At 38.9% G+C, this 15693-nt stretch overlaps 1 protein-coding gene across 3 annotated transcripts in view; it reads left to right on the top strand.

The window, feature by feature from the left end:
• atp11b (ATPase phospholipid transporting 11B (putative)) overlaps positions 1 to 15386 on the top strand; it is a 174951-nt gene extending 159565 nt beyond the window's left edge. For 2 of the 3 annotated variants that reach the window (XM_055645388.1, XM_055645389.1), the window contains 2 exons: positions 10572 to 10705; positions 13987 to 15386. In XM_055645388.1, the coding sequence (XP_055501363.1) occupies positions 10572 to 10705; positions 13987 to 14080 (228 nt within the window). In that variant the 3' untranslated portion in view covers positions 14081 to 15386. The remainder of the gene's footprint in view (positions 1 to 10571; positions 10706 to 13986) is intronic. The other variant, XM_055645390.1, reaches the window with a different exon arrangement.
• Positions 15387 to 15693: the final 307 nt, after the last annotated feature.

Genomic DNA, 15693 nt, shown 5'->3' with positions numbered 1-15693 from the left:
GTGCAGCAGCATCTATGGAGATGCTGCTGCACCCGCTGAGTTTCTCCAGCTTTTTTGTGTAACCACTAAGTTACAGAGATAGGTTGAATAAGTTAGGTCTTTATTCTCTGGAGCGCAGAAGGTTAAGGGGGGACCTGATAGAGGTCTTTAAAATGATGAGAGGGATAGACAGAGTTGATGTGGACAAGCTTTTCCCTTTGAGAATAGGGAAGATTCAAACAAGAGGACATGACTTCAGAATTAAGGGACAGAAGTTTAGGGGTAATATGAGGGGGAACTTCTTTATGCAGAGAGTGGTGGCGGTGTGGAATGAGCTCCCAGTGGAAGTGGTGGGGGCAGGTTCATTGGTATCATTTAAAAACAAATTGGATAGGCATATGGATGAGAAGGGAATGGAGGGTTATGGTACGAGTGCAGGCAGGTGGGACTAAGGGGAAAAAAATTTGTTCGGCATGGACTTGTAGGGCCGAGATGGCCTGTTTCCGTGCTGTAATTGTTATATGGTTATATGGTTATAAATTCTCATCTGAATACCCAATTTCAGATAATTAACAAATATGTAAAAGAACAGTGATCTCAACACTAATCACTGGGAACTCTATTACTCTATGAGAAGGCAATAATGAACACTTTTTTATTAATTACACAAAATAATGATATAAACTGTATTTAACTCTTGTTAAAATACCAGCCACATTGTTATCTTTCAGTGTTTGTTGCTTTAACAATGCTTTAACAATGACCCCAATCAAGTCCATTAAATGGCATTTCACTTTAAGAAATATTTTTTACACAGAGTTGTGAGTCTGTGGAATTCTCTGCCTCAAAGTGCAGTGGAGGCCGGTTCTCTGGATACTTTCAAGAGCGAGCTAGATAGGGCTCTTAAAGATAGCGGAGTCGGGGGATATGGGGAGAGGGGGAGAGGGCAGGAACGGGGTACTGATTGTGGATGATCAGCCATAATCACATTGAATGGCGGTGCTGGCTCGAAGGGCCGAATGTCTATTACCTATTGTGCAGGCTTTTATTTCTTGTCCAAAGTGTGACAATTTGGTTTGGATCGTTTATTTCAAATGTTTCAAATCTACGATTTCAAATGTGTCTGCAATTTCAGTTTTTATTCCTTGTGCTTCTTATTTTAATCAGACTAGTCCATGTTTGCAGTCCCCTTGATTTTTTTTCTTGCCATTTCTTAGAGAATATAGCCAGTGTTTCTGCATTTCCATTCTTTCTTTGGCAATCAAGGATCTATCTCTCCTTGACCAAGTGGTTGGTTTTACAATGTAATGCCCACCTACATAAAATGCCTCTTTTTATCCCAACCAATTGTTTCTAGAAAAATATGAAGACACAATAATGTTTACAATAAGTACAAAAGGAGGGAGTTTAAGTGTGTTGAATGTCTGTCACATGCACTTGAGTCAATAGTGAAAATGTTACTGACATGCAAATGAGTTGTAATTTCTGCATGAAGGAAGGTTCTTCAAAATTAATAATTGTGCATATTTTAGTTTGTTGTGCTTTTCTATAATCGGCACCTCACCAAGGTCGAGTTGGAGCAGCACAATCCAGCTTTTAAATATGCCTTTTGTTCAAGATAAATAATTGATTTCCAATGGAAATGATTGTTTGCAGTTATGAAGTTTACATGTGGATGAATTATATGGTAGCCTTTAACACTGCATTATGTTGTAAAACTAATGCTTTTGATATATCATTTAAGACTTTTTTTCTGCATCAATTTGTAAGTCATAGTGGTTTCATTCACGTTCCGATATTAGTGGGAAATTATTGGAAGCCACATTCAAACATACTAAACCTTCATTTGCATGTTTAACATGTTCAGCATTCGCTGTGACACCCTTTTGGCTGCATTGCATGGACCTCATAAATGTGTTCACTGAATGTGGCCGCTTTTCAAAACCGTTTGTAGATTGGAACTATTAAATCTCACAATGTTGCTGCTTGAACTATCTATTTATGGTGTTTCATGACGTACCTTTCCTTCGGAGTGTATGCAATAATTTCCTACTATGAAGGTTTAATTCATATAATTACTATTGTGCTTCATATAGTGTTTAAACTATATGTGAAGAAGTCTTACAATTGTTTTAAAGACTATATGAATCTTTTCATCTAGCCACCAAAGCTAGGTCTGTTCATTTTATTTCAACAGGAAATATGATGTTCGAAAAGGTAGTTTACAGTTACATATTTTTATTAAATTCAAAGGTGAATTAAAGGGTTCTGATACATCTGCTATTTATCATTCAATGCCCAAGTAACAGTTTGTGACCTACTCTTGACTCACATTTGCATAAACTATTCTCATCATCTAAAGTAACAATTATTTGGCAGTGTCCCTGCCAAAACCTCAACACATACATTCATACATGTTGGTCTTGGTTTTTTGTTTTTCTTTCCATCAAAGAAACTTGGTCTGTTTTCCGCTCAGTTTTCTCATGGATTCCAAACCTGAACAAGGTGGGTTTCAAGTTTTGCTAAACTTTATTTTATATTCTTTTGGTCAGTGTTTCAGTGAACAAAATTTCAGTGATGTCTGTTTCAACAAAAGCAACCACCATCAATTCACTGTTTCCCTTTCTTTCAGTAGCTTTAACTTTAAGCAACTGCTGGTTTATACCTTTATAGTTTGAGTTGCTTCCCAGTTACTGACATTCATGTTGTCCAATCTTTTAGTATAAAACATGCACTGAGGTGAGGAAAATCGATGACTACTGAAATATTATTATAGCAGTGAATTCCTAGCCCTTCCCTGATCATCTTTGTTTCAATCAACTGTCAGAATTAGGTCAAGTTGGTGTGTTAGCAAGTAGTTTACAAACTTAAACTCAAGACGAAACACTGCTTTTTCCCTGGCAATCTCGGATATCAGTTGTGTATACTAATGAGCAGCACAGGCAGCAGCTTTCTCCTAAATGTCAATTGTCCAGAGTGTTTTATTGTCATACGCACTGGAAATTGGAAAATTGAATTTGTAACTGATATGCCAGTAAGATAAGAAACCATGATGGTACTTGTAGGCGCAGACCCATGAGTTGTTTTCACCAAAACTTTTTATTTGGGTTTGAATGGTTGTCAAGATTATCTGACAGAGGAACCCCAGAGCTTGAGTGGCCGAGCTAGTCAACCTCACAGATCTCCATGGCCATATCTAAAATGGATGAGCTGGGCCACAGACAAGTCAAGTGAAGTGTCAAGAGCCTGACAGTTAAGTTTGGACATTTTTAGCTCATGTCTAAGCCTGCCCCTACTTGAGTCCTGATCACTTATTGACATCAGAGGACTACCAGAGATAGTGGCACAATGATGTACAATCCAGAGGCACACCGCTGCGTCCTCAGCATTGGCTCTGGATCCCAAAAAGTTTTGAAGTATTATGTCGGTCAATCATATCCAAGGGACCCTAATGAATGCCAGTGAGTGGTAATAAAGGCACAATGTCCTTCAGAGGGAGTTTGGGACCAGTGTCCAGTTCTATTCGCTTTAAAATAGATATGGTTGAGGACAGGGCTGCTCAACATTAGAGTTCTAAATTGGGGCAAGGCCAACTTTGAAGGCATGGATAGGAAAGGCTCAGCTATGGGCTAATCATGGGAAATGCATAGATGGGGCATCTTGGGTGGTAAGGATGACATGGATCAAAAGGCCTGTTTCCGTGTTCTTTGATTATTACATGTTACAGACTCTTTAAACATTAATTGCAAAATACCTTTGGTAAAGGATTACAGTTCATTATTAAATGAGTTCCTTAATCTCATTTGCTGAGCAGTATTACATAATATTTTAAAAATCAAGTTATATTTATAACTCCAATCATTTTCTTATGAAATAACACAATTGGGGCATAATAATTATTATCTAGTTGATCTAGGTTGTTAGCTTTAGTTTTTCTTGTTTTTTTATTGTTTCTGCAAGACTAATCCTGTTAGCAGCGATCAGTAAATATTTATTGAATGGCATAGTAGGGTCATGTGGACAGTATCTAAATTTAGAATTAGTTTAGTCTATGAATTTTAGTAATTTTATTATTAGTAAAACTTTAATCTACATTTTCTGAATGTTTTACCAGAAAAAGAAATTGCACTTTACATGAAGCCTGCATCATGCGTAAAATGTTAAGCACTTTTAGAAGAAATCTGATAGACAAAACATGAAGTATTAAAACAGAAAACAGAAAAACCACGTTGGTTATTGGAACGATGATCAAAAAACTTATTTAAAGAAGAACCTCTAACTGGTGTGGACCTCCATTCACATCAAAGAGTCCACTTTGTTGCGATGTCTGTTTAATAATGACCTCTGAAAAGGTTGATTGAAACAACTGTGTAGTCTAGATTTATGAAAACTAAGGGACATGAAACCTTTTATTCCAGATTGCAGCAACTTGATGTATTGAATATATTTCTTTCCATCAGAGACATGCAGAGTGAGGTCTTTACATCATTATGTGCCTTGGGTTAAAGATGAAAAAGAAAGTCGGTGCCAGTAAGTTTTAATGAAACTTAGACTTAGTCATAGAGTCATACAGCACAGAAACGGGCCCATCGGTCTGGCTTGCCCAGGCTGACCAACATGCCCCATCTACAATATTGCTACTTGCTCTCCCTTGCCCTCCTTCGGCCATACCTATCCATGTACCTGTCCAAATGTCTATGAAATGTTATAGTAACTACCTCATCTGGCAGCTCATTCCATATACCCACTGTGTCACAGGAGCGGATATCCCGGGGGGGGACAAGGGGGACGCATTCCAGGATGCTCTTTCCAGTTTAACAGCACCTGACACTAAAAGCTTCTTTAGATATGGAAAAAGGAATAGATTAGTGAAGACAAATGTAGGTCCCTTACAATCAGAGACAGGTGAATTTATAATGGGAAACAAGGAAATGGCAGAACAGTTAAACAAGTACTTTGGTTCTGTCTTCACTAAGGAAGACACAAACAATCTCTCAGAAATACTAAGGGACCGAGGATCTAGTGGGAGGGAGGAACTGAAGGGAATCCACATTAGTCAGGAAATGGTGTTAGGTAAATATGGGACTGAAGACAGATAAATCCCCAGGGCCTGATGGTCTGCATCCGAGAGTACTCAAGGAGATGGCCCTAGAAATCGTGGATGCATTGGTGATCATTTTCCAATGCTCTTTTGACTGGATCAGTTCCTGTGGACTGGAGGGTAGCCAATGTAACCCTACTTTTTAAGAAAGGAGGGAGAGAGAAAACGGGGAATTATAGACCAGTTAGCCTCACATCGGTAGTGGGGAAGATGTTTGAGTCGATTTGTTAAAGATGTTATAACAGCGCATTTGGAAAGCAGTGACTGGATTGGTCAAAGTCAGCATGGATATATGAAGGGGAAATCATGCTTGATTAATCTTCTGGGATTTTTTGAGGATGTAACAAGTAGAATGGATCAGGGAGAGCCAGTGGATGTGGTGTATCTGAACTTTCAAAAAGCCTTTGACAAGGTCCCACACAAGAGATTAGTATGCAAAATTAGAACACATGATATTGGGGGTAGGGTATTGACATGTATAGAGAACTGGTTGGCAGACGGGAAGCAAAGAGTAGGAATTAACGGGTCCTTTTCAGAATGGCAGGCAGTGACTAGTGGGGTGCCGCATGGCTCGGTGCTGGGACCCCAGTTATTTACAATATATATTAACGATTTAGATGAGGGAATTAAATGTGACATCTCCAAGTTTGCAGATGACACAAAGCTGGGTGGCAGTGTGAGCTGCGATGAGGATGCTATGAGGCTGCAGGGTGACTTGGATAGGTTGGGTGAGTGGGCAGATGCATGGCAGATGCTGTATAATGTGGATAAATGTGAGGTTATCCACTTTGGTGGCAAGAACAGAAAAGCAGATTATTATCTGAATGGTGTCAGATTAGGAAAAGGAGAGGTGCAACAAGACCTGGGTGTGCTTGTACATCAATCACTGAAAGTAAGCATGCAGGTACAGCATGCAGTGAAGAAAGCTAATGGCATGTTGGCTTTCATTGCGAGAGGATTTGAGTTTAGGAGCAAGGAGGTCCTACTACAGTTGTACAGGGCCCTGGTGAGACCGCACCTGGAGTATTGTGTGCAATTCTGTTCTCCTAATTTGAGAAAGGACATTATTGCTATTGAGGGAGTACAGCGTAGGTTCACCAGGTTAATTCCCGGGATGGCGGGACTGTCATGATGAAAGATTGGGTCGACTGGGCTTGTATTCGCTGGAATTTAGAAGGACGAGAAGGAATCTTATAGAAATATGTAAAATTCTTAAACACTTGGACAGGCTAGATGCAGGAAAACTGTTCCGTGTGTTGGGGGAGTCCAGAAACAGGGGTCACAGTTTAAGAAGAAATGGTAGGCCATTTAAGACTGAGATGAAGAAAAACTTCTTCCCTCAGAGAATTGTGAATCTGTGGAATTCTCTACCACAGAAGGCAGTGGAGGCCAATTCACTGAATGTTTTCAAGAGAGAGTTAGATTTAGTTCTTAGGGCTAGAGGAATCAAGGGTTATGGGGGAAAAGCAGGAACGGGGTACTGATTTTAGATGATCAGGTATGATCACATTGGCTCAAATGGCAGAATGGCCTACTCCTGCATCTATGTTTTCTATGTTTCTACCTTTTTAATATTATGGTGACCAAAACTGAAGACTACTCGAAATGTGGCCTCACCAATGTCTTGTACAATTGCAACATAATATCCCTACTTATATACTCAATACCCTGACTAATGAAGGCCAATGTGTCGAAAGCCTTCATCACCACCCTATTTATCTGTGACGCCACTTTCAAGGAATTATGTACTCGTAGATCCCTCTGCTCTGCAACATTCCCCATAGCCCTGCCATTCACTGTGAAGGTCCTGCCCTGGTTTAACTTCCCAAAACGCAACCCTATCTGCGCCATCTACAGTATCACCCACTTTAGTGTCATCTGCAAACTTATTAATCATGCCGTGTACATGATCACACAAATCATTGATATAAACCACAACAGCAATGTTCCCAGAGGCACACCAGGCCTCCAGTCTGAAAGCAACCTTTCACCATCACCCTCTGCTTCCTTCCAAGAAGCCAATTTTCTATCCAGTCAACTAGGTCTCCCATGCAATATAACCTTCCAGAGTAGCCTATTATGCGGAATCTTATCAACTTCGGTAGGTTCTTGAGATCAAATAACATATTGACACCAGCAGGACCAGTCTAATTAAATTGAGAATTCCATTGTAAAACTTTTATTCACCGATTGTATTTTTGGTTATTGTATAGCAGGTGAGATGGCTTCATTAAAAAGAAGGTTTTTATTTGAGAAAGGATTCTGAGGGAGAATCAACAGTAAATGTTGATTAAAGATTGTTACAGCAGAATTTTTCTTGAAAGCTTTCTGCCAGATAAAGTAATTTGAATCTTATTGTTCCTGTGCAGTGGCTCTTTTCTGGATCAACTTCCAAAAGTAGAAATTTTCATATTGATTAGGAGTGTGCCTCAAAGCCCCTTGCATGTGTGTAGCTGTCTGAAGAGCTAACTTCAACAGAAATTCCTCCTCCTCTTTTTTAAGCTATCAATATTATCTAATAATTGCTTTTGGGTAGATACAAAAAACTACAGATGCTGGTTTATACCAAAGATGGATACAATGTGATGGAGATGCATCTCTGGAGAAAAAGGATAAGTGATGTTTCGGGTCTGGACCCTTCTTCAAACTGAAAGTAGGTGGATGGGGAGCGTGGATGAAGAGCTGGAGGCGGGAAAGGACTAGGACCAACCGGGACCGCAACAAATGACCTCCAGGGTGGAGCCCTGGTCAACCCATTGTAGGCTAAGGAAGGTGTGATCTCAATTGGGATGCAATGTGGTGAACTGGTTAAATGACTAGGGTGGAGGGAGGGGGGAGGTTATTAAAATTAGAGAATTCAACATTCATATTATGTGTGTGAATAAAGGACTCTTAACCTGCCGGAAATAGTTTTGAGTTGGCCAGCTGTTTTTAATAGCCACAACAATTATTGTTTGGTCTTTGGCCATTCACATCCACTGTTGATGAATTTTGTGAAATGTATGCAGAGGGTGCATTTTTAATGATACAAAAGCTAAGTGAGAAAATTACCTTTGAAGAGAACTCCTTCTCCAGTGTTTTTATAGTCGTTAGATAAGTGAGCAAGGGGGCACTGAGCTCACTATCATCTGACTACCAGCTTATCTTGAGCTTTCATGTTTGACTGCATGCATAAGCCTGAGATGAGATGAAGCACATACTACAAACATACTGTTCTCCACAAAAGCAATCAGCTAAAAGTAAATGTAATCAAGGCTGAAATCTTTCTCTCATGAATTAAGCAGCACGGTGGCGCAGCAATAGAGTTGCTGCCTTGCAGCACCGGAGACCCGGGTTTGACCCCAACTACGGGTGCTGTCTGTACAGAGTTTGTATGTTTTCCCCATGACCGCGTGGGTTTTCTCCGAGATCTTCGGTTTCCTCCCACATTCCAATGACATACAGGTTTGTAGGTTAATTGGCTTGGTATAAGTGTAAATTGTCCCTAGTGTGTGTGTAGGATAGTTTTAACATGTGGGGATCGCTGGTCGGTGCGGACTCGGTAGGCCAAAGGGCCTGCTTCTGCGCTGTATCTCTAAACGAAATAAACGAAATTGGCTATATACATACCATATTCAATGTATAGTGGTACGTAGACACAAAATGCTTGAGTAACTCAGCGGGACAGGCCGCGGGTCGAGTACATGTTCATATCGTGTTCATACCATATCATGTCCCCCTCATGTTTTGATAGGAGGGGGACAATCTCCCCCCCCCCCACCATGTTTTGTAATCCGGATTTTGAAATTTGGTGAAAAAAAATCTATTAAAAATCTCCGCTTTTCACGAGACAGTGTGGCGCGGGACTGATGTTTGAGGGCGCTGATTGGACGTGAGAGACGTCGGTCAGCAGGCCGTGGGGTGGGGGCAGGACATGATGATTCAGCGCCATGATTGGAGGAGGAAGGTGTGGTCAGAGGCAGAAGTTGAGGGGTGGGACTGAGGATAGAGCGCGGTGATTGGAGGAGGGAGACGTCCTGGTGGAGCAAAGATCTTAGAGCAGAGTTTGAATCGGCCCGTTCGAGGGAACTTTCATTGCCCGGCGCGGCTTAAAATCGGCCGCGGGATCTTCCATCGCCCCGCAGTCAACTTGCTGCATGAGGCGATCGAGACTCCCGATGTTTAAGCCCCTGCCGGGGGATGGAAGATCCCGCGGCCGGTTTTAAGCTGCGCCGGGCGATGAAACTCCCTGCGAACAGGCCGATTGAAGCCCCACGATTCGGGGCGGAAGAAGCTGCTGTTGCTGGTGTTCGGAGTCAGTCACCAACCAGGTCAGCTCCCGATGTTACCATCCACAGGGCCCCACAGCCGAAGCTTCGCGTCTGTGTGTGTGTGTGTGTGTGTGTGTGTGTGTGTGTGTGTGTGTGTGTGTGTGCGCGTGCGCGCGCGTACGCCCACCAAGAAATTGTGTATCCCCCATGTTTTGATAGCGATTTCGGCCCCTGCGTGTGCATAGTATTACTTGATGAATTCTGCAATTAAAGTTAGGCATGTTGGGCATGTTGCATGTATTAAAAGGATGTTGTTTATAACATTTTCACATTTATCCAACTAACCTTCATTGTTATTGAATTCCACCTAATGCCTTCTGTAAATTGATTTGCATGTAAAATAGATATGCAGAATGAGATCCAAAATCTTTTTGTTGGTTTGTCTTTACTCGTGAAGATAATTTGCCTCATGATGGAACATACTTTAGGATTAACCCGTACCATGGGACAGGGCTTTACCTCTGCAGCCTCTTCAAAACCTCCACATCTTTCCTGTAAAGGGGTGACCAGACCTGCACGCAATAGTCCAAAGGGCGTCTAACCAAAGTCCTATCGATCTGAATCATGACTTCCTGACTCTTATACGCAATGCCTCTAGCAATGAAGGCAAGCGTACCATAAACCTTCTTTACCACCCTATCTACTTATGCTGCCACCTTCAGTGAGCTATGAACTTGGACTCCAAGATCCCTCTGCACATCAATGCTGTTAAGGGTTTTGCTATTAACTGTACAATTTTCCCTTACATTCAACCTCCCGAAGTGCAACACTTCATACGTGCTCGTGTTAAACGCCATCTGCCATGATCTATATTCCACTGTATCTTCTGACAGCTTTCCGCTCTGTCTGCAACTCCTCTAAATTTGGTGTTGTCAGTAAACCAGCCCATCTACATTTACGTCCAGGTCATTTATATGTATCACAAATAGCAGATGTCCCAGCACAGATCCCTGTGGAACTCCACTGGTCATCCAGAATATTTACCTCCCACCACAACCCTCTGCCAAATAATTACATATTAATTTACATTTAATTATAATATCAATGTTCAAATTTAAATATATAAGAGAACAAATAGAGATGTCAATGGAATAGAATGTAGGTTATGTTTATTAATATATCTAATGGTATGTAACAGGACACTACTAGCAAATATCTATTTTTGCTTCATTTGCTTGCAGTTATTGGAGACCAGCAATGGCATCACCTGCTTGGAATCGATTTGCTGTTGCTCAAGCAGAGAAACAGGATGTTCACCTTTTAGAAGAGTACTAGAACAAATAATGGGAAGATGCAATTTGTTGCGAGTCAACAGGTGTGGAATTTCTCTTAATAGACTCTGCCGTAAGCATTTTCCTTACAAATTAGAACATGAGCCTGCTGCTGGTGACGTGCAAAGTTAGGCATGAGGCGTGGTCCATAGCAGGTTGTACCTGTTTTAACATTGTCTTAAAAGCTTTAAACAAACAGTAAATTTGTAGTTGAGTTTTGCACTGGGACCTTGGTCTCAGCAGTGACAGAAAATGGTTTCATACTTTGATATAGTACTTTATATTGTCTTTTTGTTGAGTATAAGAAGTTGGAATTTTCTAACTTTCTTTACCTGCTTTGCAATGTGGTTAGTAATGGTATTTTGTGTTAAATTCCTGGGAGCTCTTCAAACTCCATATTCTTTGCAGGATTGTGGAATTTGGGTTGAGATTGCTTTCTTCCGCTGACGAATAGTTGTTACCAGACAAAAACCTTGTGGGTATTGCCCAAGAATACCTATCTTCATTTTAAACCCCCCTTGAACCCTATCATTATATGACGAACATTTAAGAATGTATCTGTGCCTGTGTGTTTCTTCACTCTTCCACTGTTCCTGAGTTATTTGTGACAGATCATACAACTCCAATTGAGAGACTTCTAAATCACCGCCAATGCAGTTTCTCAACTATGTATTGAGACACTGTTATCACTCGAAGTACCATGTTTCCTTTGTAGGATGGAGAGCAGAGGATAGAGTGGGTGCTACACATGCCAGACAAAATCTGAATTTGAAGTAAATTTGTCCTGTCCTTGAATTAAAAGGAATATTATTATGCTTATCACAGAGACAAAATTTAATTTTGAAATATCTTCTGGTACTAAAATTGCCAGTTTGATTGTCACTGTGATTGAGTACCCCTGACATTGCTACCTACTTAATCAGCAAGTCAGCATCGATTCCGTCTGTTCAAATTATTTTTCTCATGGATTTTACAACTTTTGTAGTTTGCCAAAACTGTCCTTGTATTCCATGTGCATTGGTTTAAAAAAAAAATTAGTTCCAAAAGCATATTTTATAGATGTAAAATGTGTTCCATATTTTTGAAAGGAATTTATTTTATAAAAAAAGTCAAGCAAATTTTTTCCTTTTTTTCTTCATGGTCAATATTGTACTGTCTCAATATTTGGAGACCACGATTAGCAAAACATTTTTATTTTATCCTTTTTCAGTGTTTTGATTGTGTTCCCAATTCAGGAACCTATAAAACTAAAATTAGATTTTTTTCTTTTACAATTATTTTATTTTTGGCTTGTTGATTGGATTTTCAAAACACAATTTGGAATTTGAGGTAATTGATTTGAATACAGACCGAATTGATTAAATGAGAAAATAAGACTGACATTTTTATAAAAGCCTGTCTCATTTTCAAAGTGTATTGTAGAAAAGGCAACAGTCAGTTTAACCCACTAGGGTCAGATTACTCTTTGAAGGATACATCTCCCCTTCTTATCAAAAGTGTAAGGAGATTTTTTTTTAAGATTAAAAATTGACTCTTTTCCATGCCATGACAGCAAGAAGGCTTTTCATATAATGCCTGGCCTAGGTTATGAGTTAAACTTGCATTTTAACATTACTAAGTGTTGCCACTGAGCAAGAAATGTTACTTCCTTTGGTGCATGCATCAAACTGAGGTTGATAGAACAAAAGATAAATGTTCTGGAGTTAAAACAGAATTGCTCAGCAGATCAGGAAGTATCTGTGGCAAGATAAACAGAATTGGCAGTTGTAGTCATGGCACAAGATAGAGAAATGAAGTTTATGTTACAGTTTGACTTTTCATCAGGACTGGATACAAAAAACTGTTTATTAATTAAAAGCATGTTTATTAGTTTTAAATATTCTGGAGAATGGTTTGTTGTCTTTAAATGCAGGAGACGTTATGCGTAACAGTATGTTCAGATGGAATAGGTACAGGTATAGTAAAATATAGCACAGAACAAGCAAGACATAGAGACGGAATAGGCTTGTGTCTGCTCCTCCATCTATAAGATCATGACTGCATTAACATTCTGGCTCTATGGAAAATATGGGCAATTTAAAGCCAAATGCTCTCTACTTACTCTTTGTTCTTTTGATATTCTATATCAATTATAGTATCTACAGCTTCAGTCTGCTGCACACTCTCTTGATGTGTTTAAATCAAGTCTTTGCTATGTCCTGTTGCTATCAAGCTGTCTCACACTCAAATCTATGGACAACTTTATCTCTCTTGATTTACCTGCTATCTGCAGGTTTTCACTCCCACCTTTAGCATCATTTAACATGTCTCATTTTCTCTTCTCCTTTCAACCTTGATGGTTTCTGGATCTTTCGGCCTTCGGTGAGATTACTCCATTTTAAGAAAAAAGGTTAGCTGATATGATGAAATGCAGATTTCTGCACTTTAAAACTGCATTAGTTTTGTCTTCATTTTCCCACAGAATTTTCAGTACGTTTTTAATAGTTATAAGTGTATTTTGTTACTGCAAGCTAAACATGTTAAAGGCTGTATGTTACATTGTTTAATGGAGTATCATTGCACACGTATGAATACGGCCTCTCACTATAATTAAGTTCACGGGGCATCATGGAGCTATGGATTTGAGGCAAAGGGGAAGGCAGGTTACTTTATACATATTTCACATTAGCTTCATGTTTTTAAGTAAACTATTTTAATATTTGGTTGGGTTTTTTTTTAAATGTCTGATGCACTTAATCAGTTCCTGAATTGTTAAAGTCAGACGGGTTGGGGTTTTGCCAGTTGTCAATAGATTTGACAACAAATATAGAGGGAGGGGGGAAGTTCCCTCTTTACACTGCAAAGGATCATGGTGCATTTCAGATATAACCTCTGTAGTCAAGGATGCTTTGGCCAGGAATATAGGCTATCCTCATCCAGACTAGATAAGTACAGGAGTGGTAAGACCTATGCACAGCAATTGCAGGCCAGAGAACCATATCAGAAAGATGTGGATGGGTCTGTTTTTTAGTCCAGAGTTGTATCATTTCTCATTGTAGAAAAAAATATGTTATGGTTCAAGATGTTCTGGAATTAAATATTATTAAAGTTTTGAATAGCTTTTATATTTTAAGCATGTTTATATTAAAATATTATGTAATGAGTATTTAATAGTTGCATGGCTAATTAATGATCGTTTTTTGGATACTTTAAGATGTAGAAATTAAGGATAGAGTTTTAAAGTTTTGTCCAATCAGACTATAAGCCAAGTCTGAATCTACATAATTTACACAATAAGTGCACCCTCTACATATCAAGACGTCAACATTTGTTTTGTTCTTTTTAGATCTTGGAGTGACTCGGATCCTTACTGCACAAATGACAGAACCATTTTGACACTCTCATCAATGGATGGCCCAACACATGCATCAAGGATTTAATGATTGAGGAAAGACATGATGGATGCTATGTCTTTTTAAGCTGTTTGTTTTTGAGTTTGCTATTTACCTCGAAGTCAAGGGGAGAATGAAAATATATATGTAACTATCTGCCCTTAGCCACTTTACATTTATATATTTTTTTGCATGTATGCCCTACTCTCGCCCAAATAAGGTACTGCATTTGAGAAGAAGCAAGGTCAGTACTGACAATTAAGATTGTAATTTATTTGTAAATAGTTGTAACTTTCCATATTTTCCTCTTTTTACAAAATGATCTATTTCTGGAGCTATATTTTTCTATTTTTGCTTTCTCAGATGGAGTGGGATAACAATTTTCAATCCCTTTTGGTAAAATGGTACAATCCCTTTTGGACACAATCCATACAAATATTTTTTTTTACATTATAAGGTGGCTATTTAGTCAAACATGTAATTATTTGGAAATGGAATTTCATTCAACTGATATTCTTATAAACCTCAGACTCTGGAAGCATCTTTTCCATTCTAATTGTTCTCCCCTTTGGTCGCTGCAGTCAGTAATTATCTGAATGATAAACCCATGAGTAGAAGTGGTTTGGAGTTAACAATAGTGAAGGAATAGGTAAGGTCTTGCAATATATATTTTTTAATGGTGATCAACATGTTTTTTGTTTGATGCACAGTTGTCCCTTTTATGTCTAAAGTTGATATTTGGGAAAACTGGACATGAAAATAGTGGCTGGGGACTTGCAATTCAGCAAGCAGTTGAAATGAATGAATGAAAAATGAGTCTGGTGAATGTAGATGTGGAGTTCGCCTAGGCTTCAAGAACTTAGCAGCTTCTTATTACAGGTTATTTGGTTATAATAAAAAGCAGAGGGGCTGATCAGAAGATCAAGGAAGCTAGGATTTTTTTTAAATGTTGCTGTAAGTTATTGAGGTCAAGAATGTATGTTAACGAGTTTTGGGAAGCATTATTTGAGGCTTTGAAACACGTTCTGTACTTTTATATATTAGAGTGTTTAAAAAATCTAGATAAGTAACCCATATTTAAGTCATCTATAAACATCAGTTCAACTTTTACATCGCGTTGGTTTCAGTGATTTTATATAACATACATTCCTTGTATTATCAACAAGTTAATATTGCCAAACTGTAATGTGATAAGTAATTGCATGTCTCAAGCTGGCAATTGCCAAGTTAATTTGTTTCCAATGTACATCAGCATTTGTGGAAAACATTGTTCATATTACAAAACTGAATTATGAAAACCAAAGCCCATTCTGACCTATTGTCGCAGCGAGTCAATACGGTTTTTTATCCAAAGCATAGTCAAAATGCTGTTATATTTTAATTTGGTTTACAGTTTCCCTGCAGACCTTCAAACGTTACATTGTGATTGCATTTCCCAGTTATTTATTTCAAATGTTTGCTGTTTTTCAACCAGTTAAAATGAAATCAATAAAAACAACCTGTAATTTAACAGTAACAGATAATCATCTGTTATGTATAATTTAACATGGTATTGCATTTAACTTTCATTAGTCACACCTCAGTCCTTAGTTTCCATATCTATGATGCTACAGATATTTGCCAGACTGTTTAGACTTCCACAGGAATTGATTTCCCCATTG

The sequence above is a fragment of the Leucoraja erinacea genome, chromosome 14 (genome assembly GCF_028641065.1).
Source record: "Leucoraja erinacea ecotype New England chromosome 14, Leri_hhj_1, whole genome shotgun sequence".
Classification (NCBI taxonomy): domain Eukaryota; kingdom Metazoa; phylum Chordata; class Chondrichthyes; order Rajiformes; family Rajidae; genus Leucoraja; species Leucoraja erinaceus.
This window is presented reverse-complemented; position numbering and strand designations above follow the sequence as displayed.